Source organism: Lissotriton helveticus, chromosome 1_1 (genome assembly GCF_964261635.1).
Source record: "Lissotriton helveticus chromosome 1_1, aLisHel1.1, whole genome shotgun sequence".
NCBI lineage: Eukaryota > Metazoa > Chordata > Amphibia > Caudata > Salamandridae > Lissotriton > Lissotriton helveticus.
Window position 1 is genome coordinate 1,265,303,879 of NC_136057.1, and position 27,780 is coordinate 1,265,331,658.

Below are 27,780 nucleotides of genomic sequence, written 5' to 3' on the forward strand. Positions count from 1 at the left end.
AAGCTGTTGGCTTTGCCAATGCTTCTTTCCATATACGACCTTTTATACAATGTCCTACTTGCTTGATTTCCAATAATGTTATTTCAACTCAGCTCTTGAAAGTATTTTTCAAGGTGTGCTTCAAATATTTTAACATGATGATAGGGTTATCGAACTTTGTTTGTGACTACTGGCTTCCTATTCTAATTTCTGTGGCTTTTTCTGTCCATACAAGTTTTCCGTTCAAAACAAACCCATGCACTCCCTCTTCTGCACCAAGGTTACACAGTTGGCACAGTTGAGTCTAGTTCTGTTTTGACACTATAAAATCCCTTATGCGCCCTACAGAACTGGAATGAACACAGTATAAGGACAAGAGAGTTTGCAGTTTGCTTTTAGCATGCACTTTATGAAAAACTGAATATTGTATAACGTTTTTGTGGGTCCCCTTCAATGCTTAATTTGAGCCGGTGGTCCGCACTTAATGGGTTTCCGGTGCTCGACACTGGCGCTTTATTGTCGACATCGCACTTATGACAGTCTGCCACATGGTGGCACTGCTCATCTAATTTTGAGATGAGCAGAACAACGGTTGTTTATACATAATGCTTAAAAAAAATTACTAATACCTGCCTCCCCAGCCATTCCTTTATCTTTGAGGACCTGGAATAATCTGCACTCACGCACTTGCAGGTGAGAGAGGCGGTTAGTAGTTGTATTGGTACTGCCATTGGCAGCGATGACGGGCAAAAGGGTGGTGCAAGCTGCAGTGCCCTTCTGGTGAGGGCCCTGGCACTTATTATTTTGCAAATTAAGCATTGGTCCCCTTGCTGTCCGCTTACCCATTGTCATACAGGTCCTTGGTCCAGCCCACCTTCTCCCTTCCCTTCCCTTGAGCCTCTCTGCTCCCTGACCCTTCTGAAAGGAACAGTCATTCCACGTTTCTTCACATGAGCAGTGTTTATTAAAGACAGAGAGCACCTGCATCCTCACTGACCGCAACTACCATTCTCTCTACCCTGCTCTACAATCTACAGCCCAGTTACAATACATGTAGACAATTTAAGGCCTTGCATAAACGAGGACATAACGTTTCTTCCCCTTGTGAACAGTAATAAACAAAACTATATACAACATCGCACGACAATATGCTTATGAAGATATCATTTTAATATGTTAACACTCAAATAAGTACAATATATAGTCATGGACTTTCTGTTGGATACATCTGCCTGTAGTTTTCTTACCTGTGAATATCCCCAGGCGCCTACTGAAGCTGGAATTTTTTCATAGCTCCTCTTGGCCCGTCACAACGCCAAAAACAGCATCCTGGTGATGTCATTAGACCCATAGTACACTTCCATCTGAAATAAATCAGCTTTTAAGCCTTGTCACACCGGTGACAGGCAAATGTCTAAGACAGACCCACATAAGGACTTTTTATCGTGCCTTGGGTCCTGCCACAACTCTTGTTCCAACCGTCATAGCATGCTTTCAAAAGCAATGAAGGAAAGACTAGTGAAGCTCTTCATGGCCTGCACCAAAGAATACCGAAAGTCATGAAGATGCTCCAGATCCAGGACCTGCTTCCACTTTTGCTTACATCGCTTCAATGAAATCATCAAAAGACAAGAAGCATCACAAAAACAAAAGAAGCACTTGGGTTAAGACGTTCTAAATCTGAGGATAAGTCACCAGCCCCACTGGGTGGTCTTCATCTGAGCTGGAATTTGTGTAAATCCATCCTCTGTTTCCACCGCCCTTTCAGCACAACCCAGTTGGTTTAACCAGTGCCTTTTTTTCTCGGCTCCCCTGGCACAGCAGCCGCAGATCTGATAAGATGTGCTGGCTTGCCTGGAGTTCAGGCGCTAGGCCACATCTGTGTCCCCTGATGACGTTTGGACTCTATGGTCCCTGTGGGGCTTCTTCTTGGGATACTGCCTGCGGGACCAAATGTCCCTCAGATATATGGTTTCTGTGTCCGTGCTCCATTCAACTCCAACTCTACAGTGGGGCCCTCGCAGACAGTGCCATGCTTGGCACCGATGCAAATTTTGATTCCAGGGTAGCTGGCTCAATGTTCAGCACCTACACTGGCAACAGTGCAGCTCATACCTCCTGTCAAGACTCATCACGCCAGAAGGGAGTCACAGACATGAGTGAAAGACCAGCTCCATGCTTCAGAATCTTGCCAAGCCTACGTGCAAAGAATAAAAGACATATTTAGCACAGATTCGGACACCATTCCTTGAGGGGATGATCCATTTATTAGGAGGGTGGGTGGGGTGATGGCACACACAATTTCCTTCTTTCCTTGTCAGAAGTAGCTGATTATTTAGCAACACAAAATGCTAGTGGCTTAGACAGTTACCCAGAAATGGAAATTGACCCTTCCATGGTTTTGGATTCAACTGCGATGTCCTCATTCCATGCAGTTGTCAGAAAAGTGGCATACGTCCTGTGGCTATCCTTGTCCTTCAGTGGATACATCCTACAATATTATGAAAGGGATTCTCCAACCCTCCACATCATCTGCAGAACCTCACCTTCCCTTTATGGAAGCCATTGTCCAGGCCATTTAGTTAACATGGATGAGCCTTCTCCAACGACTGCTGTAAACTGGTCTGTATATACGAAAGGGTTGACCCAATATTAGTCAGAGGGACCTGGGTAGTTAAGCATTAGATAAAAAGGGGTCCCAGACTGGGAATCGATTTAGATTAATAAAGGATGAGTTCCAAAATAATAATTGTACAAGAATTGTATCTCAGTAGTATGGTTGTTTTTTATTCACAACATACCAAGAACCTACTACTGGTTAGAGCAAAGATCAATCAATTACATTCATTGATTAGTTATAACATGTTTGTGCCCACGCGCGCAATAGGGAAGGGAGTGGGGAAGTGCTGGTATTGTGAAAGGAAACTGGGATTTAGTGCAAGAAAAATTTCATTAATCAAACAATCAGAAATAGAATTTCATTTCATTCTATAAACAATCATGAATTATTTCAAATGGCTCCCCTTCCAGGGGCCACATTAAGCTGCTTCAACAAGTCAGAAAAAAATCACATAACAAACAGTCTTCTGATATAGCTGAATAAATCCCGTTTTTGGCCAGAAGCTGGTATTAGGTGGGTATTGTCTACGTTTCGACCTTGGAGGTGGTAGGGATAGTACTCCTCACGAAGCGGGTCTTCATCAGGGCGAGGAATGGGGTGGGCGGGGTTCCTAAGAATGATTAAAAACAGGATTTAGGTAAGGAGGGGTTCAAGAGAATCCCCGTCTATAATTTCAGGTGGACGCCCAACTGGGCGTATTAGGTTAAATTTAAAAACAGAGGATTAAAAGCATGATTGAACTTATTGGTGTCCCCAAATACATGACAACGCTAGCCTAAGTACAATACTGGAATCACTTGCCACCGAGGATTCCTTTACGGTCTTGGGCGACATGAACTTCCACTTAGAAGACAATAACCAGAAAGACACTTCTGCTCTTATCTCAGATATGGAAACATTGGGGCTTAGACAACTGGTCGCCTCGGCCACCCATCTGGCGGGGCAACCTTAGACGGCATATTTTCTAATGTTCAGGGTCTACAGGTATCAGACATTCTACCGATGCCATGGACCGATCATTATGCCGTATTCAGTACTATGACAATTAAGGCCCCCTTGAGCAAGAAAGTCATCCCTCCCGGTCTTGGTTCTTTTAAAGCCTGGAAGAACATAAACCAGCTAGATTTAAAAATACAGTTGGATAGTACGCGACCGCTGGTTTCCTCCGAACCGATTACGGCAACCAACAATTCCAGGACTGGCTAGGCAATGCCACTAATCTTCTGGTTCCTATCAAGTCTATATCCAAGAACAGATCTACTCCAACTGCCCCGTGGTATACGGATGAACTAAAAACGCAAAAACAATACAACAGGACCTGCGAAAGGCATTGGAGGAAAACGTATGATATAGCAAGTAGGACCCGCTATAAAGAATCATTGGCTGTTTATAAAGCAATGATTGTAAAGGCCAAAAAGTCATTCTACTCAGATCAAATCGAGCAAGCCAAGAACTCTAGCAAACAACTATATGAGATCACCAAAACTTTGTCAGGCAACGTTCCCGACCTGATTCCACCCCATCCCAAGTAATGTGTGATGCGCTGGCCAATTTCTTCTTTGCTAAAGTGGATGATATCTACCAAGCCTTTACCTCCAATTCCACTATAACGAACCCCTCTCCTTCCAATACACATCCAGCAATCGCCTTCACTAGCTTCAAACCTCTAACGAATGACCATATAAGAACTATTGTCTCCACAATTAAAACAGGATCAGCATTGGACCCCTGTCCTTTCTCTGTCCTTCCTCCAGTGATGGACTCTATTATTCCGGTCATCACACAAGTATGCAATTCCATCCTGAGCTCCGGGACATATCCCAACTCTCTAAAAAATACACTATTGAAACCTCTTCTAAAGAAACCAAGCCTCGACAAAACCGAACTAAAAAACTACAGGCCAACAGCCAGCCTCCCTTTTATAGCTAAAGTGGCTGAAAAAGCCATGAATTCACAACTATCGGAGCACATCGATAAACACCGATTGCTGGATGATACACAATTCGGATTCCGGAAATATCCCGGTACCGAAACTGCCTTAATTAAAGCTGCAGATGAAGTGAGAGTAATTCGAGACCAGGGTGGTACAGCAGTTTTGGTATTGCTTGACTTATCAGCGGCCTTCGACATGGTCGACCATAACATCTTGGTCGACCGTGTCGGAAAGATCGGCGTTTGCCATACTGCAAGAGATCTGCTTGCCTCGTTTCTCATAGACAGAACCCAGGCCGTCACTCTGGGGCCTTACCAATCTGCTAAGCTCTCATTGCCATGTAGGGTACCTCAAGGCTCATCCCTCAGTCCGACACTATTTAATATCTATGTGTCGGACCTTGCTAATGTCATCAAAGCACATGGGATGAGCCTAACCTCTTATGCGGACGATACGCAATTGGTATTGGCCATTAAAGGTGACGGAGGGGAGGTGGCCCAACGCTTCCAAAATGGAATGCTGGAAATAGGAGAGTGGATGGCAACAAATTGCCTGAAGCTCAATTCTGAAAAAACTGAGGTAGTTATTTTCGGACCTCTCTTACCAGTTTGGTCATCCTCTCGGTGGCCACCCACATTTGGAGTACTCCCAACTCCAGCAGCTAAGGTTAGGAATTTGGGAGTCACCTTTGATGAGGGCCTTAATTTCATGGATCATGCGAACAAAGTGGCTACCACAGCCCACTATAAATTACGCATGATTAGAAAAATCAGTCCGTTCCTGCCAGCAGCAGCCACCAAAACCCTGGTTAGTTCCTTGGTCTTATCGTCCCTTGACTACTGCAACGGCCTATTTTTAAACACTCAGGTCAGGGTCACAAGGAAGTTGCAGTCGATACAAAATGCTGCAGCACGTCTGCTTTCTGGAACCCCTAAATTCGCGGCCATATCTGAAACTATTAAACGACTCCACTGGCTGACGATCCAGAACAGGATCGAGTTTAAATCACTATGTATAGTGTATAAAGCTCTAAACAATCAAGGTCCGCACTTTCTAATGGACCAGCTGGTTCCATATCATCCTTCCAGACAGCTCCGGTCCTCCAATCGTAACCAGCTAGTGATCCCTCGCTCCAAAACAGTGTCCTGGGGCGATCGCCGCTTTTTGGTCGCAGCCCCCAAATTATGGAACACCTTGCCTCAAGACATCAGACGAAGCCCTTCACTCATTCAGTTTCGCAAGAGACTAAAGACTTGGCTGTTTAACCAATAGCCTCCATTAAAAAAAAAGAAAAAGTTAATCTGTTGGAGCATATAACATCAAGCTGAATTTATGCAAATGGTCTAGCGCCGAGACGCCTGCGGGTATTTGTCGCGCTTTATAAATGGCAATAAATAAATAAATAAACGTCATGAGTTTATTATTTTCAAAAAGGGTGTTTGTTTATTTGTGGCAAAGAAAAAGACGGTTACCTTAAAGTTAATTGACGGAATTGACATCAAAGTGTTGAGAAGGTGGGTCCTGCAATACAAATGCATCATTTGTAACCACCACTAAAAGGGGTTAAAGATGGTCTGTGCGGGTAACAAAGTAAAATGGTATTACGGGCTTACCTCGCGTTAATTTGAAAAATCGCGTCGGCAAAGGAAGCCTCACACGTGTACGGGTCTTCCGATAGACGCTGAAAATAAAGTTGGGCGTTGTTTAGGTTCACGGGGCATTGTTGCTGTGCAGCTTATCAAAAAATGCAGCAGGGCAGTATAGCTCACCTTTAGATTGAATCACGATGTGTCAAAAGGGGTTTCTCTCTAGAAAGCAGCATCGCTCAGTACATTCGCGTGTGTGTTATATGTAACCAAACCGCGTTGGGAAGGGGCGTGTCCCATGACATCATGGACATGATGGACAGACTGGGATGATGTGAGATGATGTAGGCTATTGGTTTGCAACCCTGATACGAGTATTAGACAACTTTATAGACCACCATGCAGAATAGAAACCTATTTTCACACATTGTGACACGGTAACACATTGAATTAAAAATAAATAAAATAAAAATAGATGGTGAATTTTTTCTCTTTCCATGGTCGTGCGCTATAATTATAACGCACTTGCCTCACAGGGTAGTGTAGGTTATAATCGACCACAATTCACAATATGGTTTATCAACATTTATACAGCAAATTTAGTACACGTACCAGTGTAAGGTCGTGAAAACTGAATAACTCGAGTGGGAACCATATCATTATTTGGAAAGACAGTAGAATAGTAAAGAAATATTTAAATCATAAAGTGGCAAGTTGGGAAAAATTGTTCTCTGCCTCATTGAGGCCGTTCTGGACCGAATCAAAAAATGAAATCCATTTTAACTCCCTGACATTGAGAATTGTTGTGATGTCACCTCCTCTTGGACCTAGTGTCACATGTTCAAGAATGATCCATCTCAGATTTTCAGGAGTATGGCTCTTGGTCTCACAATGTTCTACCAACGGGGCCCCGGCAACTTTGCATCTGATGCGACTGCAATGTTGCAGGAAGCGTACTTTGGCCTTTTGTTGTGTCTGCCGCACATATGTCAAATCACATGGGCAGGTAGTGCAATAAATAACATTCACAGTTTTACAGTTGGTATGGGATTTGAGTGTGATACAGTGTTGTTTGAACACAAATTCTTTGGTTTGAATAGTGTAAGGGCAAGCTTTGCATTTACCACATTTATAATGTCCCACGATGGGTGCCAGATTCCAGATTGATGTTATGGTTGGTGGTGCAGGGGTCTCAAGAAATGAGGAGAACACATGATCCCTGATGCTCCTAGCTTTTTTAAAAGAATGCATGGGGAGATTGTTATTGCCTAGTTCCTCAGCTACCAAAGGCCAATGTTTAATTATAGTCTTTTTTATAGCATTGCTCTTCGTGTTATATGTGGTCACACATATTAATCGTTCCTCGCCCATAGATGTCCGTGCTGTGGGTTCCAGAAGGGCTTCCCGATGGTTGAACCATGCTCGTTTTCTGGCCTTTTTTGTGAGTCTTTTAGGGTATCCTCGTTCTATCAGGCGATCCATAAGATTAGCTGATTCCACCATATAGTCTTCTTTCCTAGAGCAATTTCTCCTGATTCTTAAAAACTGACCAAAGGGTAAATTGTCGCGTAGGCCCCTCGGATGGTGGCTGGAGTATTGGAGCAGAGAGTTGCGTTCCGCAGGTTTTCTGAATAAGGTCGTATGTAGTTTATCGTTCTCTGCTATGATTGTCAAATCAAGAAAGTCTATACTTTTCTTATCGAATTGTATTGTGAATTGGATGTCGGGAGACTTCCGGTTGAGCCATGAGTGGAATGTGTTAATCTCAGATTCACTCCCAGAACAAATCAGCAGGATATCATCGATATAACGCATCCAAAGCTGGATGCTGGACCTGAAGGGATTAGAGTCATTAAAAATTAATGTGTTCTCGAACATGGACATAAATATTATAGCCAGATCGGGAGCGAAGGCTGCCCCCATGGCTACTCCCTTGGTTTGTAAGTAGAAACAATTCTGGAATACGAAGAAATTCCTCATCATGGCAATTTTAAGAAGAAGGATGATGAATTTGGTTGGGACACGGGCAGGTGCTTCACGTTGATCAAGCGCTATTTCCATTGTAGCCAAAGCCTCATCTTGTGGGATGCTGGTGTAGAGGGAAACAATGTCACAGGTGGCCAAAAGGTCTGTTTCTGATTTAAATGTTCGCCCCTCCACAATGATGATAGTATGAGTAGTGTCACGTAAATATGTGGTAGTTTGTTCGGCCAGAGGTTTGAGAAAGAAGTCAATATAGCGACACAAAGGCTCAAGGAGCAACCCGTCTAGATCTCTCCGCTCCTCCCACGACAACCTCATCCTCCCTGCCAAATTCAATCTGAAAACTAAAGGTGGCAAAACCTTACACCACTTGGCCTCAAAAGCCTGGAACCTCCTGCCCAAAAACCTGAGATTCACAACCCACGAAAAACCTTTTCGTAAATTGCTCAAAACCTGGATCTTCAGCCTAAAGGATGACTACGTCAAAGCCGCCATATAACCTCCCTCTCCCCTAAATACCGTATGCGATCCACCACTGGGATTTTGTCAGCGCCATGATGCTCCTTCCGGAGCGACCGTCGCGCTCTATAAATACCAATACAAATACAAATACAAAGGAGAGAACCACAACCTGAAACGATTGGGCGGCCCGGAGGTTCCTGTAGATTCTTATGATCCTTTGGTAAGGTATAAGTAGTGGGTAGGCGAGGGTTCTTTTGGTTTAGGTACTGGTACTCTGATTCCATCATTTTTAATTACTCTAATCCCTTCAAGTCCAGCATCCAGCTTTGGATGCGTTATATCGATGATATCCTGCTGATTTGGTCTGGGAGTGAATCCGAGATTAACACATTCCACTCATGGCTCAACCGGAAGTCTCCCGACATCCAATTCACAATACAATTCGATAAGAAAAGTATAGACTTTCTTGATTTGACAATCATAGCAGAGAACGATAAACTACATACAACCTTATTCAGAAAACCTGCGGAACGCAACTCTCTGCTCCAATACTCCAGCCACCATCCGAGGGGCCAACGCGACAATTTACCCTTTGGTCAGTTTTTAAGAATCAGGAGAAATTGCTCTAGGAAAGAAGACTATATGGTGGAATCAGCTAATCTTATGGATCGCCTGATAGAACGAGGATACCCTAAAAGACTCACAAAAAAGGCAAGAAATCGAGCATGGTTCAACCATCGGGAAGCCCTTCTGGAACCCACAGCACGGACATCTATGGGCGAGGAACGATTAATATGTGTGACCACATATAACACGAAGAGCAATGCTATAAAAAAAGACTATAAATAAACATTGGCCTTTGGTAGCTGAGGAACTAGGCAATAACAATCTCCCCATGCATTCTTTTAAAAAAGCTAGGATCATCAGGGATCATGTGTTCTCCTCATTTCTTGAGACCCCTGCACCACCAACCATAACATCAATCTGGAATCTGGCACCCATCGTGGGACATTATAAATGTGGTAAATGCAAAACTTGCCCTTACACTATGCAAACCAAAGAATTTGTTTTCAAACAACACTGTATCACACTCAAATCCCATACCAACTGTAACACTGCGAATGTTATTTATTGCATTACCTGCCCATGTGATTTGACATATGTGGGGCAGGCACAACAAAAGGCCAAAGTACGCTTCCTGCAACATTGCAGTCGCATCAGATGCAAAGTTGCCGGGGCCCCGTTGGTAGAACATTGTGAGACCAAGAGCCATACTCCTGAAAATCTGCAATGGATCATTCTTGAACACGTGACACTAAGTCCAAGAGGAGGTGACATCACAACAATTCTCAATGTCAGGGAGTTAAAATGGATTTCATTTTTTGATTCGGTCCAGAACGGCCTCAATGAGGCAGAGAACAATTTTTCCCAACTTGCCACTTTATGATTTAAATCTTTCTTTACTATTCTACTGTCTTTCCAAATAATGATATGGTTCCCACTCGAGTTATTCAGTTTTCACGACCTTACACTGGTACGTGCACTGAATTTGCTGTATAAATGTTGATAAACCATATTGTGAATTGTGGTCGATTATAACCTACACTACCCTGTGAGGCAAGTGCGTTATAATTATAGCGCACGACCATGGAAAGAGAAAAAATTCACGTCTATTTTTATTTTTATTTTATTTATTTTTAATTCAATGTATTACCGTGTCACAATGTGTAAAAATAGGTTTCTAATCCGCATGGTGGTCTATAAAGTTGTCTAATACTCGTATCAGGGTTGCAAACCAATAGCGCTACATCATCTCACATCATCCCAGTCTGTCCATCATGTCCATGATGTCATGGGACACGCCCCCTCCCAACGCGGTTTGGTTACATATAACACACACGCGAATGTACTGAGCGATGCTGCTTTCTAGAGAGAAACCCCTTTCGACACATCGTGATTCAATCTAAAGGTGAGCTATACTGCCCTGCTGCATTTTTTGATAAGCTGCACAGCAACAATGCCCCGTGAACCTAAACAACGCCCAACTTTATTTTCAGCGTCTATCGGAAGACCCGTACACGTGTGAGGCTTCCTTTGCCGACGCGATTTTTCAAATTAACGCGAGGTAAGCCCGTAATACCATTTTACTTTGTTACCCGCACAGACCATCTTTAACCCCTTTTAGTGGTGGTTACAAATGATGCATTTGTATTGCAGAACCCACCTTCTCAACACTTTGATGTCAATTCCGTCAATTAACTTTAAGGTAACCGTCTTTTTCTTTGCCACAAATAAACAAACACCCTTTTTGAAAATAATGAACTCATGACGTTGTCATGTATTTGGGGACACCAATAAGTTCAATCATGCTTTTAATCCTCTGTTTTTAAATTTAACCTAATACGCCCAGTTGGGCGTCCACCTGAAATTATAGACGGGGATTCTCTTGAACCCCTCCTTACCTAAATCCTGTTTTTAATCATTCTTAGGAACCCTGCCCACCCCATTCCTCGTCCTGATGAAGACCCGCTTCGTAAGGGGTACTATCCCTACCACCTCCAGGGTCGAAACGTAGACAATACCCACCTAATACCAGCTTCTGGCCAAAAACGGGATTTATTCAGCTATATCAGAAGACTGTTTGTTATGTGATTTTTTTCTGACTTGTTGAAGCAGCTTAATGTGGCCCCTGGAAGGGGAGCCATTTGAAATAATTCATGATTGTTTATAGAATGAAATCAAATTCTATTTCTGATTGTTTGATTAATGAAATTTTTCTTGCACTGAATCCCAGTTCCTTTCACAACACCAGCACTTCCCCACTCCCTTCCCTATTGCGCGCGTGGGCACAAACATGTTATAACTAATCAATGAATGTAATTGATTGATCTTTGCTCTAACCAGTAGTAAACTGATCTGTGGCTGGTAGATGACCAGTCTGACGAGATCCCCTTTTGTATCCCTTCATCCTTCTCAGAAGAGTTTGGTTGTCCAGGGCTCTTCGTTGTTGGGAGCAGAACTCATTGTCATTTTCATCACATCCTCCGGACAATCAAAAAACAATTAAAAAAAACTTTCCGCTGTGAGCTTTTTAGCTAACTGTTGTGTTTGCTTGCCCATCACCCTGATACACTATGGGAAAAGCAGCACTTTGTGACTCAAAATCTCCCAGATCACTTGAATTAACATTTTATTGAGGTCATTAAGAATGGAGAGGCAGCATCTAAACAATTATTTAAAGCAGCACTTGACACAGCAGCTTCCATGGCCAGATAATTGGATCATCTGCCACATTACTTCACCATGCCTGGCTGAACTCCACAGTATTCTCCAATCTTTTTTCCGGCCACCCTGATGAATTTGCTGTTTGATAGTTGGTAGCTGCTTGGGGGAAAAAATAGATACAGCTTGAGAGTGGTTCAAGACAGAGCAAGCAATTGCTAAATTGGTGGGACTTCAAACTCCCCTAAACGAACTTCGCTCCTTTCTGAAATCCCATGGGTTCTCCAAAGGCTTCCAGTTCATGCATCGCCAGACTGTCGAGGTTCTGCAACAACTTTGCTCAACATGATCTTCCTCTTCCCCAGCACAACCTGGCAAGCCCTTTAAGCTTGTCTTTAAACGAGTGTGCCTGCCTTGTGGGAAGCCAGATTCCCCTCTTTCTATCAGCCGTGAAGGACTTAACATCAGACCAGTGGCTCTTCAAGTGTTCTTACCACTCACGAGACCACCCCTTGCTGATGTTTTGTGCCCTCCAGTATCCACAGCAGGGAGACATGGCAGATACATTTAAGTTGCAGTAGAATTTCCCACTTCTCTACGCATTTCCTTGATTCCATGGGTTCTGAGGAAGATTCACCAGAACGAGCACAATTTATTCTCATTGCTCCACACTGGCTGAGAAGGGTGGGGTACACAGACCTCCTTATGTATCCTGGTCTGCCATTAACCTAGGATGCACATTCTCTTCCAGTCAGAGAGGCAAGTGATGCACCTGGAAATTGAGTGGGGACTTCTGAGTGCCTTCCATCTGCATCCAGCGGTGGGTGACCTGATTCTCTCAGCCTGTCTCTCCATCAAGTTATTCTATTTTTAAAGGTGGAACGGTTCTTGATTTGGTGCGCAGATCATCATGTGGACCATCTAAAAGCCCATTTTCTGACATCTTAACATTTTTGCTTTCACTGGTCCAACAAGACTGCACTGTAGGCATGATATAGGGCTATGTAGAGGCCTTGTCAAAGTTCCTTTGCCTCCCAGTCAAGCCATTCATGTTCAGGCCCCCCACTTTCAGTTTATGAGACGTCTGGCCAATTGTTATCCTCCCGTACCTTTTATAATGCCTGAATGGGATTTGAACTTAGTTTTCACTTTCCTGATGCGGTCTGTTTGACTACCTTCATAGTTCTTAGGTGTGACTTATGACATTTAAGACAATCTTCTTGCTTGCTGTTCCTTTAGCCTGTCACATTAGTTGCAAGTCCTGAGTATCAAACTGCCATTTGCATGCTTCTTTCTGGACAAGCTAGGTCTCTGGGCGAGAACTTCTCTCCTTCTCAAGGTGGTGTCCCCTTTTCATCTGGAGCAGTCTGTCACACTTCCTACCTTTTACCCACCTCTTCATCCAACGAAGCAGGAAGAAAGATTTAATTGATCCCAAATGAGCTTTCAGCTTCTGCAGTGATTGCACAAAGGAGTTCAGAGTCGATGGTCTTCACAGGAGCCCAGAAAGGAAAAGAGAACCATATCTTGAAAGATCAACCTATGTGTAAAATATGATGTGCTTTAACCAATAAAACTCATTCTACCAGAGAGAAAGCATCCTCTTCATTTATAATTTCTGGACTGCCAATTACTGACATTAGTTGAGTGCCAACGTGGGTATTTCTTCATACCTTTGCCAAGCATTACTGCCCGGATTCTAAGGTGCAGAGTGACGCTCATTTTGCACGTTCTGTGCTTCAGTACTTCGTAGTTTGACCATTCATACCCAGTGCATTGAAATCTGTTGACAGGTGAAGAATCTTCAAGTAGAAGTGTCCATCAGAAGAAAAACTTATTTACCCCTAGTAATAATATTCCTGGTGTATACTCTTTCTAGGTGCAGATTCCTCACTGACAGTTACCGTTCTGAAGGATGGCCATTTAGGTACTCTGTAATAAGATTCCAATGTTGATTATCTGCACAGTCTACCATAAAAATATTATTCTTCTCTCAGCCTGATAAGGCACAGATAAAGTGGAGTGGAACTGACATAAGGGCATTGGGGTGGGTATTTTATGACTCTAGTAACGTCACAGGATGCAGTTTCCACCATCAAGACGCAGCCAGCACCCTATCTGGCACAGATGAACTATGAAAAAAACAGATCCAATTTGATGCATGGGGATAATCAAAGATAAGGAATTTGCAGGTAGATAGAGTACTATGGGTAAGTAACTTTCTCTTATCAGCCCTTTGCCGGATTCTCTTATTCTCATTCCATTTATGTCTCTTATTTCTAAGGTTTCCATTTTCCATGTTCTCATCATTGTCTGCCACTTCCTCATTTTTCTTTAACCTATCTTATTACAAGATGACATTTTATTTATATATACCTTTCACCTCCATTCTAAATAACAGGTCACCGTAAATGTTCAGTATTTTTTTGGGAGAGCACCTTTGATGTACCTTTTGGAGATCACAGAAATATGAACACACCAGGTTTAAATATTCTAGCCACACTCAGTACAGTGCTTTCTTTGAATGATTCAAATTTACTTTTTTCTGTCCACTTCTCCCAGAGGTATTCTCACACCACGTTTACCCATCTGGGGTTGACACACCTCTGAACATGGCAACCTACCACTCAACTCACTTTGCTAGACCTACTGTAAATATTCTTCCAAACCTCAAATGACCTATTCAAATACCCTTTTTTTCTCTGGGATAATATAAAGCTATATTGTGTTTTATCACATACATTTTCAAGAACTTTTCTTATTTTTTTTAGACATGAATTGCACTTGATAATACCTTCCAGACACCCCTCTTTCTCATTTATAGTCACTATATATGTTGCAAATTTCACCTCGGGCCATTTTGAATAATCTGTCAGTATAATGGTATCTCACCCAGATAACCCATACATTGCAATAAGAGCACAAATATCTACACCACCCTTCTACGGAGGTCTTTTGGGGAAATTTACTGGCACCATTGGTTTCTCCTAGATCACGTGTTTTATCACTGACACTATATGGTATGCAATCTCCTACAAAATGTTCTACTTCTCAGTCCGTCACAGGCCACTAGATAGTCAATCTGGCCTTCCTCTTCATATTCAAAATGCAGATAGTCAGAGTTGATGTTCAAACTTCCTGGAACATAATTATAAAATCAAAAGAATCTTAATTGCATTTGAGTTGCAAAACAATGGTCACAGGGAAAAGAATCTCTTAGGTTTCCTAGATCATACGTCATGGCAAAGTTGAATTCCTGTAAATAACATAACCATTCGTGTAGACGAGGAAGGGCCTTGTCGTCTCCTTTTGTAAAAAAAAAATTACTGTCAGTAATTTATGGTCCTTACATACTTCAAAGTGCGTTCTCCAAAGTAATACTTCAAAATGCATAATGCCACACCCACAAGCCAACACTTTCTTCTCAGTCATCAAGTAGCTCAGCTCCCTTCAACCGTTTCAAGGCAAATGAAGCTGTTTGTTCCTCACCTTTTCGCTCTGTTATAGGTACTACCCCAGGCCATATGCACCCCATCTGAAACAATAATAGTTGTATCACAGTGATCAAATCTCTTCAGGGCTCTGACATTTGCAATACTTTGTTTCTGATCTCAGGAAGCACATTAACAATATTTTGAACATTCAAATCATGGACTCTTTTTCATCAGTGCTCTCATTTCCGTTGTCTGATCAGCAGACTGGGCTACAAATTTTGTGCAGTACTCCACCATGTCCTAAAACGAACTCTGTTGGCTCTTGTATTTTGGGGGTGATGAGTCCGCAATGACTTCTACCAGCTTCATCTTTGGTCTGGCTGTTTCCTTAGAATTTGTGTGCCCAAAGATATTCCACTTCCAACAAATTTGCATTTATTGATGCTGACAGTCAACCCTCCATCGTTCACTCTTCTTCGAACCAAATCTCTTCTTAAATTTTCATCATGCACACGCACAACCTCACCCGAACTAAAATGCCATCCTGGTAGTACATTATATGGCACAATTCACCAAACAACTTCTGCATAGACTGCTGAAACTCCGTCGAAGCCCCCAACTCAAGTGTCATTTAAAAAAAATCTCTAGTCACCTTCTGCGATGATAAAACTGTTGTAAATGGCATGAAATGACCTGAGATTTGATGAAAGGTGTTAAATAGATACATTATTGTAAGCAAAAAAAAAACACAGTGTCACTCCCCGCAGGCACTACTTTATATATGTTTAGTATACGATGTCTGTCCACACATATACTTTTGTTGATCTTCCTTAAATACTTATACATCCTCACACTTTTGGTTTTGGAGCTAAGACAGCGGGACTCAGACAGTCAGATGCTTCATCAGCTCTGTGATGTGTGCATCTTACAACCTCTTACATTCATTTCGGATTGCATCCCTCGTAGATAAAGGCACACATCTGACCTTGTGTACATTAGGCACCGCATCCCTCTTTACCATATTTCAGCAAGTTAACCCTTTAATGCATCCTAGCTGACTAGAGACTACATCAGCAATCTCTTTCAGCCATCTTTCTACATTCTTACCTTTTTTGATCTGGATGATTTGGATTAAGTGTGATGCCAAGTTTATTTTGCAGTCTTCAACCCAACACTTTCTCTTAACTCACTATGTATAGCTTTCCGAATTCATTATGGCCTCTAAATGTTAAATCGGTGGGTAAATATCCCATAGTTGGTAATTGGGCCAGATTCATGTTTCGCTCAATTCAATATATCCTCATTTTTGTAGGATGTTGTAATCAATGAGGGTATATGGTTAACAGGAGCCTGCCTACACCCCTATTTTCATGTCCCTTATTTATGGCAACAACAGCAACGTGATGGACGGTTTCGCCCTACTTGGGGTCATCAGTAGGTTGTAGCTTAAGTCCTATGGCCCAATGAGCAATGGACCCATATATCCATCAAACAGAGGGTGTCAACTGGAACAGCAACAAGGTAATGGAGGAAGTGCTTGAATTAATCTCGGCCACTGGCAATTGCTTGGGCCGCATTCCAGTCCATCTTTTTCGCCCGCCATGCCAGTTTAGACGAAGGTCCAACTTGTACATATCAGTACCAATCCTGCACCTAATCAGAACAGTCCGTCCCGCACTGCTAGTCGAGGCCCTCTCCAGAAGTGACCACAAGCAACCCCAGCCTGATTTCGCCCAATATGGGTTCATCAGCCGGCTGTAGCTTGCCCCCTGCGCCCACTTATAGCTGCAGATTCTTTACTGTAGGATTATCCCCAGGCATCGGACTAGATCCGTAATTTTTTTGTAAACATTACCCCTGAGCGCCTCTAGATGGTGCCCTTCAGCTCAGCGTGGTAACATCCCAGCGGAAATGACTTGCTCAGTGCCTATATAGGCACCACCCCAGTGCACTGACATCAGTTCTTTTCTTTCCGCGCCAGGCAATACAGATCCGGAGAGAGCTACCCCCAGTCACTTTTTGACTGACCCTTTGTCAACCTTTTGTCGAAGTCTTTTGAGAATCTTTCTCCACTAGTGTCCACTAGTAAAGCTGCCTTCAAACCCTGCGGCACTGGTCACTGACCGATGTCAGTTACATTTTATTTGCCTCTGGTGCCTCAAGCGCGACCACGACACAAATACCTGCATCGACTGCAGCGCCATGCATCCCAAGACCTTATTGGAGCAATACCTCAACCTCCTGGCTGCTCGACGTGCGACGCTGTGACAGATTTCTTCCTATTCAAGAGGAAGTTCCTGTGATTGGTCACAGAGCCATTGTTCTTCGTCAATGTCATCCTGACATTTGGGTAAATCTCACAAAAAGAAGCAAGAAGTCAAAGAGGTCTTTGATGTCGCCACGTCCGTCAAAGTCATCTGATGTTATGGTATTTATACTGGTAAAGCGCACGGTTACCCTAGGGTGTCCTGGCGCTAAGTACTGGTTACCTGAGGAGCATAAGGCCTAGTAGTGAGAGAAGAACCATGTCTTCAGGCCCTTACGAAAGGAGATGAGGTCTGGGGCATTTCTGTGTTGGAACGGAAGATCATTCCATGCTTTTGTGGCTCAATGGACAAAACTGCAGCCTCCCCAATTCGTTTTTTTAAAAGGGGGAGTTTGCACTAGTTTAGACCCAGTAGACTGTAGTGTTCTGCCAGGGACATACCAAGAAAGTTTACATATTAGAAACTCAGGACCTATCCCATTAACAGCTTTAAAGACAATACAGAGTGCTTTAAAGCGTGATCTTAGTTGTACTGGGAGCCAGTGCAGTTTCTTAATTTCTCCTTTGACAGAGGCGAACCTGGGAGTACCGGTCAGCATTCTAGCTGCCGCGTTCTGGACAAATTGCAGCCTGTTTATGTGTTGTTTTTCAACATTGAGATATAAACTGTTGCAATAGTCCAGACGCAACATTATGAGTGCTGTCACCACTGTCCTAAGGTTACTCCCAGTCAGGAAGAACTTAATTTTCTTGATTATTCTAAGGACCATAAAACATGCTGAGGTCACCATGTTCACTTGGTCCCCCATGGTGAGTTTGTTATCCACCACGATACCAAGATTCTCGGCTTTTCTTGAAGGTACTGGACACAAGCCCAGATCCTCCGCCACCACTCTGGTGTCCACACCTGTGGATTATTGCCACATTTTAAAACCTCGGTCTTAGCCGAATTAAGTTTTAAACAATTGGAGGACATCCAGCCTGAAATGGAGCTCATACAGTCATGGAAGCGAACACCTGCTTCCTTTTCCGCTCCCTTCGTCAGATACAACACAATTTGTGTGTCATCAGCATAGGAGGTGAGCTGGAAACCAAATGATCTGATAATTCCGCTAGAGGTGCCACATAAATATTGAAAAGCGTAGGGCTAAGAGTCGAGCCCTGTGGCACCCCACACGGAAGTGAAAAAGTTTCTGAGGTGTTACCGTCTAGGTCGACAGTTTGTGACCTATCCGACAGGAACGATTGTAGCAATTTCCTAGCCGAACCCTTTACACCTATTTCAGATAGCCGGTTCAGCAATACCTTATGATGAACCGTGTCGAAGGCCGCGGATAGGTCCAATAGGATTAGTATTATTTGTGGGTTTCTAACGCGCTAGAATCGACTCCCTAAGGAGTACCTCTGCGCTATAGACCGCTGGGGAACCCGTCCTGGCTTTCCCTGTGAGATGGTCCCTACTGGGTATCTCCAAGGTGAAACCAGGCATCCCCGGCGTATGTGGGGGGCCGTTGTGGAGATGAGGCAAGCTAATGCCCAGAGTTGCCGAGTATGATCCCTAGTTAGTAGGCACCGAGGCGAGAATTATCGAGTCCGCTGACCCTGGTCCAAGACCCTGCCGCGTCGGGAATTGAACCCTGGTCACGGGCCGTCCTCTGCTCCAGGGTCTGCCGCCTCTAACCAGTGAGCCACACCACTCCACATGGCATTTCCTCCCCTATCCACGGCTCTCTGATTTCCTCCTTAGATTTTAGCAAGGCCAACTCAGTGCTGTGAAAAGCTCTGAACCCATATTGTGATGGGTCCAGAGAGTTGTTAAGAGAAAGAAAATCACTGAGTTGGCTATTCATTTCTTTTTCCAGTAATTTGTCTGGCAGCAAGACCCTAGAGAACGGTCTGTAATTGTTGGGATCCTTAGGGTCCAGTTACTGTTTCTTCAGTAATGGAAGAATGGAAAGTTTTTTCCATAATTTAGGAAAAATTCCAGATGATAGAACTGCATTAAGCAAAGGTGTAAGTGCGGTTCCAATTATGTCGGGGATTTGCTTAATAATCCAATCTGGACAAGGATCACTGGGAGCACCAGATGTAATGAGATTCAGCAATTTTATGTGTCTAGCTTCTCCAAGGAGGTAAAGTGGTCAAGTGGCACCACAGAGGAGCCCGTTCTATCCACTTCCTTAATGTTGGGATTGGTCTGATTCTAATTGATCAAACCAATAGGAGATGAAAATATGGTTTCTATTTTCAGTCTGAAAAATTCCGCAATTTTATTGCAGAATTCTGGGTCACCCTGTTTCTTAGGAGCATTAGAACTCGAAAATTTGGTAATAGTTTTAAGAAGTTCTTTTGAATTGGATTCAGCCTTCATTATTTGCAGTGAAAAGTACTCTTTTTTGCTTCTAAAAGTGATTGTTTGTAACTAGAAATGCAAGTTTTATACTTTTTCTTATCAGATTCTGCATGATGTTTACGCCATCTCCTGCGTATTTGCAGACCAGTTTCTTGGCCCTAAGCTCTTCTGAATACCAAGGAGCAGTAGGAGAAGCTTGTTTACGTGTCCATTTTCTATGTTGAAATAACTGATGACAGGCATTGGAAAGCCATTCATTGTGCAGAGTCGTTGCCTCCTCCACATCCAAAGGGAGCTGATAAATTGAATTTTTAAGAGAATTTTCATGACGCTTAACATCCAGTTTGCCCCATACTCTAGTTATAATCTCCTAAATCTGTATCAGGCCAGAAGAGTGAGCCAAAAAGCTGTTTAGTTCAAACTTGATCGCGCAATGATCAGACTACGCAATCTGGAGGACTGAAATACCAACTAGTTCTTTATTATTGGAATATATTCCATCCAGGGTATGACCTTTTTCATGTGTAGGAGACATAACCAGTTGTTTAAGGCCTCCTATGCCCATGATATGTTCCAACCTAGACGTATCGGGATTGCTAACATTTTCAAGCTGGTAGTTGAAGTCTCCCAACACCGAGAAGGACTCTAAACACAGCCCTTCTTCTAGCAGCGAACCCAGGGTGTCTTTAGAAGCAGGTGGCCGGTATATTAAAATACCTTTGAAGGGTTAGTGATTTGCTGAGTATATGTTAAAAACTAAAGCCTTGCATGCCAGATTTGAGACAGGGACAAAATTGGGGGTGAGTGACTCATGATAAATAATAGCAAGCCCTCCCCCTTTTTGAAGTGGCTGGTCAAGAGTATAGCAGTGATAACCTGGAGGTGTTGCCTTAATCAAATCCGGGCCAGAGGTACTATCGGTCCATGTCTCAGTAATGAATGCAAGTTTTACATTGTTATCCTCCAGTAAGAGGGCACATTCCAGGCTATGCTTATCGAGCGATCTAGCATTGAATAAAATGCATTTCAGACGACCCCCGTTAACATGATCCATCGTATTTTCCAGAGTAATCTTCCGCCTATTGATAGGCAAATTCAAAATAACCGGGTAAGGTGTCCGACAACAGGCACACATAGAGCCCTTTGAGTTGCCACTGATATTGTCCATGGACAACCTGGGACACTGAGGTAGCCTTTCTCCCGGGTTCAATTTGAGCAATTCCTTATTTGTATAATGCAAGATATTAGGGGGAAAACAGCCAGGGGGACGGGCCCTGCTGCGCCCAGCCAGAGCGCGGGCAAGCCCGTCTGCGTGCCAGCGGTGCGCCCGCTGCACTTGTCCGCTGCGTGCACACGTCAGTGTGCGTGCTATATAGGTCAGCGTGAGGACCTATATACTCCTGTGGACTTGCAAGAGGTCCTTTGGTCGGATGAAGGAACAGCAGGCGGTACTCACAAAGCGATCCAAGAGGAATACAAAAGCAGGTTGGAGCACCTCATACTACTGTGGTGCCATTTCTAAGTACTGGATATAACAGTTGTTACTATTACCCACTTATGGCACTCAATTTACCGAGAAGATGGAAGACTGAGTCAGCCTTTTCCCTGATTCGATCATCACGCTTGTAACTTAAATATTGGTGAAATTGATTACATCTACTTCACTTATTATAGGATTTTTTTTAAAACTGGTCTCAATAGGATGCACAATTTCCCCTTTTGCCTCTCTCATCAGAAAGGCCTGACCCAGTTGTTCAGTTCACAACATTGGGGCGGATCATCTTGCAAACGAATATAGCGATATTAAACATGATCTATTGCTTGGCTGCATCTTGGTTTCTGCAGTTACGTTGCACTTATATCCGTCCCCCTGACTCTCCAGGATGCATCATATTCTGGTTTACTACCCACACAGCAGGGCTGGTCTGACCAAGTGATATTGGACTAGATATAACTTGAGTTGTCTTTTATCTGTGACAGCAAGGTGCCACACATTCAAGGTCAGGATGGTGAAATCAGTTGTATGTTATGACGTATCCTGTCTAACCTAGTCCCTACCTGTGATCTGGTGTGTTGTCCTAACATCCCATGTCATGTGGATATTGGGTGCACACGCCACAGCTCGATTACGCTTCATTCTCCAGGGTCAGCCACACACTGGACATTAAAAGGCAGAATTAGTGCCATCTTTTTCTTTTTTACCAGTCACCCAGCACACAAATAGTCGCCACTACCGTCTTTCTTGGTGCCCATATGAGATCCAATTGTAGAGGTTTTCCTCGATGTTTTTTTGTGCTCGTCATTATTTGTTTGATGTTGTGAATGTTCTACTCTCTATTTCCATCACTGACCCTGGATGTTGCTAGTGAAACACATCTCAAATCACTTTTCTTTGTAGAGAGGCCAATGTTTCTAGTCATTGTAGTTTAAGTGCAGAAATGTTTAGGTGAAGGTTGCATTTAACATTTAAATGACCTTGCATTTGCAAAATTCAAAGACTTCATAATTGATAATTACCCAAGCTTTTCTTTTTTCTACAATATTCGAACTTCAATGGAAATGATTTATGTTTTTCAGATGGAACTAGCGGTGGCTCCTCTCTGCAGGCGTGTATCTGATCTAGGGAAACCTTACAGGCTGCTGAGGTCATTCAGGTGAGCTCAATTCCGTTTATAACATAGTTCTGAAGTCAAACCTTGTGGATTTATGCTTTCTGCGTGAATTTTGACACCCCAGACCTTTAAAATCCGCTAGCTGTTTTAAACAAGCATTGACAAAGCAAATAGGGCTCAACAATCCGAGAGCTATAGGCATTGGCAATGTTAATGCATTTGTGTATGGTGCTGGGGCTGGTTGTATTAAAATATAGGTTCTGAGCCAAAGAACGGTCCTGTAGCTGGTGTTGGCCATTATGTCACCACTGTGCATTGCACAGCATTTATCTGAAAGAGACACGTTAGTGATAGATTCCTTACCTTAGAATATCCCCAGGTGTCAGACTGGATCCGGAAAGTTTTTCGTCAGCAGTACCCCTGCGCAATGGAAGGTGGCGTTGTGCGGCTCCGCTGCCGTCGCCGGCCTCATATGCGCAGAATTGACGTCACGGAGACTACTTAGGCGCCACCCATGAACGCTGATGTCAGTTATTTCTTTTTCCGCACCACCAAGCGCAGATCCGGTTAGACTTTTCTGAGACTTTTGTCTCTACTTCTCTTTTGAGTCTGGGTTTAAATCCTGCGGGGCCTGTCAACGTACGATGTCGCTGGCCGACCCCCATGGCATCTGTCTCTACTGTCTGGAGCACCATCATGACTCCCGGTCATGTTCTGACTGCTTGGCCATGGCTCCGAAGGCTTTGCAGTAGCGGTCCCATAAGCTGCTGGAGGCCCGCCAGTCGTCTCGGTGCCATTCGAGGTCCAGGGGTCGATCGAGGGACCGACCACAGAGCCATCATCATCGCTCCTCGGGGTCGAAGTCTTCACACTCGGAATTGGGTAAGAGACGTCATAGGAAGAAGTCGAAGAAGCGTTTACGCTCTCCGACGTCCCCCCGTCGGTCTCCGGACGTGGACGAGGGGGCCAGGGGTACCTCCCCTGTGGCTCCGTTGGAGCCTGTGAGTCCTGCTTCCCCAACCGGAGCACACAGTGGTGATGGATGCGTCCCTCCTGGGATGGGGCGGCCACTTGGGAGATGCGGAAATCAGGAGCCTCTGGTGGAGTCCCGACTCCATATCAATTTTTTGGAGCTTCGGGCGGGGAAGTCTGGTGCAGGTGTTTACGAACAACACCACCGCCATGTGGTATTGCAACAAACAGGGCAGGATGAGGTCATGGACCCTATGTCAGAAGGCTCTGCGCCTCTGGACATGGCTGGAACATCAAGGCATTACCTTGGTGATTCAACAACTTGCAGGTTCTCTGAACGCCAGGGCAGACAAACTCAGCCGCCGGTGCATGATGCCCACCTTCTTTCCGCATTCTTAAAAAGAGGAAGAGAGGCTCCACCATTTGGACCCAAAACGTGCGCTCTCGTTCTATCTGGGTGAAATTGCAAAAAACACAGTTAATGGACAGAATGTAGAACAATTTCATACATTCACCCCAGTACAAGGATCTGGGCCTAAATCCATCGTTTTTTTGCACTCCACACCACCCTGGGTTAGACACTGGCTATATGCAAATCAGCTCTGACCCTGTGCCTCATGGGAACAGTCCAGTCTGAACTACCAAGCCATGTCTTTCCCAGACCAGAATCAAGCATCCAAGGACCGGTTTCTGGCTATCAGCCTTCATCAGCCTGGATAGCTTGACTCCAGTGGTGTGGAGAGCCTGGGACTCGCGTCTGAGCATACCCAGCCCACTTGGGGTGAAAATTGCAAAAAACACAGTTGATGGACAGAATATAGGACAATGTCATACATTCACCCCAGTACAAGGATCTGGGCCTAAATCCATCGTTTTTTTACACTCCACACCACCCGGGGTTAGACAATGGCTATATGCAAATCAGCTCTGACCCTGTGCCTCATGGGAACAGTCCAGTCCGAACTACCAAGCCATGTCTTTCCCAGACCGGAATCAAGCATCCAAGGACCGGTTTCTGGCTATCAGCCTTCATCAGCCTGGATAGCTTGACTCCAGTGGTGTGGAGAGCCTGGGACTCACGTCTGAGCATACCCAGCCCACTTGGGGTGAAAATTGCAAAAAACACAGTTGATGGACAGAATGTAGAACAATGTCATACATTCACCCCAGTACAAGGATCTGGGCCTAAATCCATCGTTTTTTTGCACTCCACACCACCCTGGGTTAGACAATGGCTATATGCAAATCAGCTCTGACCCTGTGCCTCATGGGAACAGTCCAGGCCGAACTACCAAGCCATGTCTTTCCCAGACCGGAATCAAGCATCCAAGAACCGGTTTCTGGCTATCAGCCTTCATCAGCCTGGATAGCTTGACTCCAGTGGTCCTTGGATGCTTGATTCCGGTCTGGGAAAGACATGGCTTGGTAGTTCGGACTGGACTGTTCCCATGAGGCACAGGGTCAGAGCTGATTTGCATATAGCCATTGTCTAACCCAGGGTGGTGTGGAGTGCAAAAAAACGATGGATTTAGGCCCAGATCCTTGTACTGGGGTGAATGTATGACATTGTTCTACATTCTGTCCATCAACTGTGTTTTATGCAATTCTCGTTCTATCTGGAGCACACACAACAGTTCCGGGTGGATGACCAACTTTTTGTTGGCTATGTGGGCGCCAAAAAAGGTTGGGCCGTGCACAAACGAACCATCTCTCGGTGAGTCGTTCTGTGCATCAAATCATGCTACTCCTTGGCTAAGAAGGAGACTCCTGTGGGGCTGCGTGCCCATTCTACCAGGGCAACGGCAGCCACTACTGCCTTGGGACGCGGCTTTCCCTTGCAGGACATTTGTCAGGCAGCTACTTGGGCTTTGCTGCACACGTTTACCAAGCATTACTACCTCGACAGTCAAGTCTGGGGAGACGGCTTCTTTGGCCGTTCTGGTCTCCATGACTTTCTGGTGTAATCTTGTTCGCAAACGTACCACCGGGGTTGGTATTGCTGGAGTATCTATTCTAAGGTAAGGAATCTATCACTAACGTGTCTCTTTCAGATGCGAACTGATTTCTAGGATTAAGGTCATCCCTTTCAGGGCCCTAGTTTCCTGGCACCAGTGGTGAGTTTCTTGCATGGCTCTGCGTTCCTGGCGTGGAAAGTCGTGTACAGAACTGACGACAGCGCATGGGTGGCACCTAAGTAGTCTCCGTGACGTCATCTCGGTGCATTCAACGCCAGCGACGGACGCTGAGCCACACAACGCCACCTTCCGATGCGCAGGGGTACTGCTAACGAAAAACTTTCCGGATCCAGTCTGAAGCCTGGGGATATTCTAAGGTAAGGAATCTATCACTAACTAATGTCTCTTACAGATATATCGTTACACAAGTATTAACTTGTGTGTCAGTTTTATTGGTATGAAGTCCGCACTCAAGATGTTTTCACAAACCTGCCTTGAAGTATTTCTTCCATGGGTATGACCCAGCTAATATTATGGTGGCTATGGAGCGGGTCACTTTTGCTTTGCAGGATTCATTTTAGTGAACCCGCTGCAAGAACTTCCCTAGCACCAGAAGAGATTGTTGTAAAACATGCATTGCAAATGTCACATGAGCCGCGCGCTAATTCTGTGTGCATTTGCCATCCAAAATCCATTAGCATTCTCTTTGTTTACTATTATGCATTTTTCAAAAGGCTTAGAAAAGAGATCAGTCCACACGTTTCTGATTGTTAGTTACTTTGATGCATAGCTTTCTGTATGTGGTGCACTTCGTTCACGGATGGTGTTTCTGCAAAGTAAATAAAGGTGCATGCGTGGAGCATGTCATCCATCGAGAGAGTGGCTTCGCGTTTGTTAAACTATTTGTTAAATAATGTATTCTGATTGACTAGCTTTTCCATCGCCCATTATGTGTTATAGTAAATGAAAGTAGTGAAGACTTTGTCACGAGCGCTCATGCACAGAGACAGACAAAATCGTGGAGTGCTTATTTGGGCATTGGGCAACCTCTGGATGCATAAACCGGCACTTCAAGGCGCATACATGGTCTGGTTCTTTAGCCCATCTCTCAAGAGATGGGTGTGAATGCATTTCCTCACACCCAGGCAATGTCTCTCTTAGCTACCAAGACACCAGTGTGAAAGAGGACCATTTTATATCTATTAGAATGTGGGGACTTCCTTAAAGTGCAGTAGCGTGAGTCTGAGTTCAGAGTTTATCACTCTTCCCTGTATTGCCAGCACTCCGATCCCGTTATCTTGGAGTGCAGGACAAGATCCTATGGTGTGGGAAAAGTCCGCTGTTCCAATCTTGCATCCAAGGCAGTTGGGGGGAGGCCCTGTTGAAGCGCCACGGTTTAACAAAATTAACATAGATTCTATGCAATATACATACATAGCTTGTATTAATTTAAATTCTGTGGGATGGCAATCACTTTGAGAGTCGTCCTTGCATATTTCCAGTCCAGGCTCGATATCTTGCCAAGATCTGCTTCCCATGCTCTTATAAGCATATCAAATATATTAGGGGAGTAATTCACCAGGGTCCAGTAAACTAACAATATCTGCTTGGAGCCTGTCCCACCCATAAACTGTCAAGCTTCCAGGGGATTGTGTTTGTGAAGTTTGGTATGATTCTTGATATGTGAATAGATGGCATGTCAGGGTTAGCGGAGATAGCAAAATAATTGTTGTCTGTGTAGGTCAAATGAGAGCTGCAATTGCTCAAAGGAAACCATATGGATCCCCTTGATAATATCTCCCAATGGTTTAAATTTCAATCCGGTCCCACCCTTGAAATCCCTTTAAGTTTTATGTCACATCTCTGAGCATGGCCCCCAGTCTGAGTGGGGTCTCCTTTGTAAGACGTCCCTGCCAACACTTATCCCTGAGTGTAGCAGGTCAGACCTCCAAGACCCTCCTTATCACTGGGGGGAATGATCGTTGGATGCGACCCCCATATAGGTAATGAAATAATTGTATGCCTCCCTGGGTCCATTTCTCTGTAGCATAAGTGGGGTCTGATTGAGGAGAGTAAAGCCATTAGTCAATCATCAAGAGGTTTGCAGTCCTGTAGTAGGATTATATGTCCTCTGCGTCGAGGCCCCTGTCAAATGGCGATATATAACATTTATTCATGGCTATTCTTGATGCTTTGTCGCCCCACAGAAAACCCCTGATAGTGACACCACTAGACTAAAGAAATTCAGACAAATCTTAAACGGATAATGTTCCAGTTGGTAAAGGAGCCATGGGAGCGATGCCATCTTAAAGATGGCATTAAGATCAATGGGGTCACCCTGTTTCCCTTGGAACCTGGTTATACATTTACAAAGCTACAAGTGGTTCCGTTGGGTAAGCACCA

General features: G+C 44.2%; 1 protein-coding gene across 1 annotated transcript in view; it reads left to right on the forward strand.

Moving 5' to 3' along the window:
* Window positions 1-27,780, forward strand: part of COG5 (component of oligomeric golgi complex 5) — a 1,467,851-nt gene that overhangs the window by 1,337,015 nt on the left and 103,056 nt on the right. Inside the window, exon 19 of the mRNA XM_078680311.1 lies at window positions 22,416-22,492. Coding sequence (XP_078536437.1) covers window positions 22,416-22,492 — 77 coding nt within the window. The remainder of the gene's footprint in view (window positions 1-22,415; window positions 22,493-27,780) is intronic.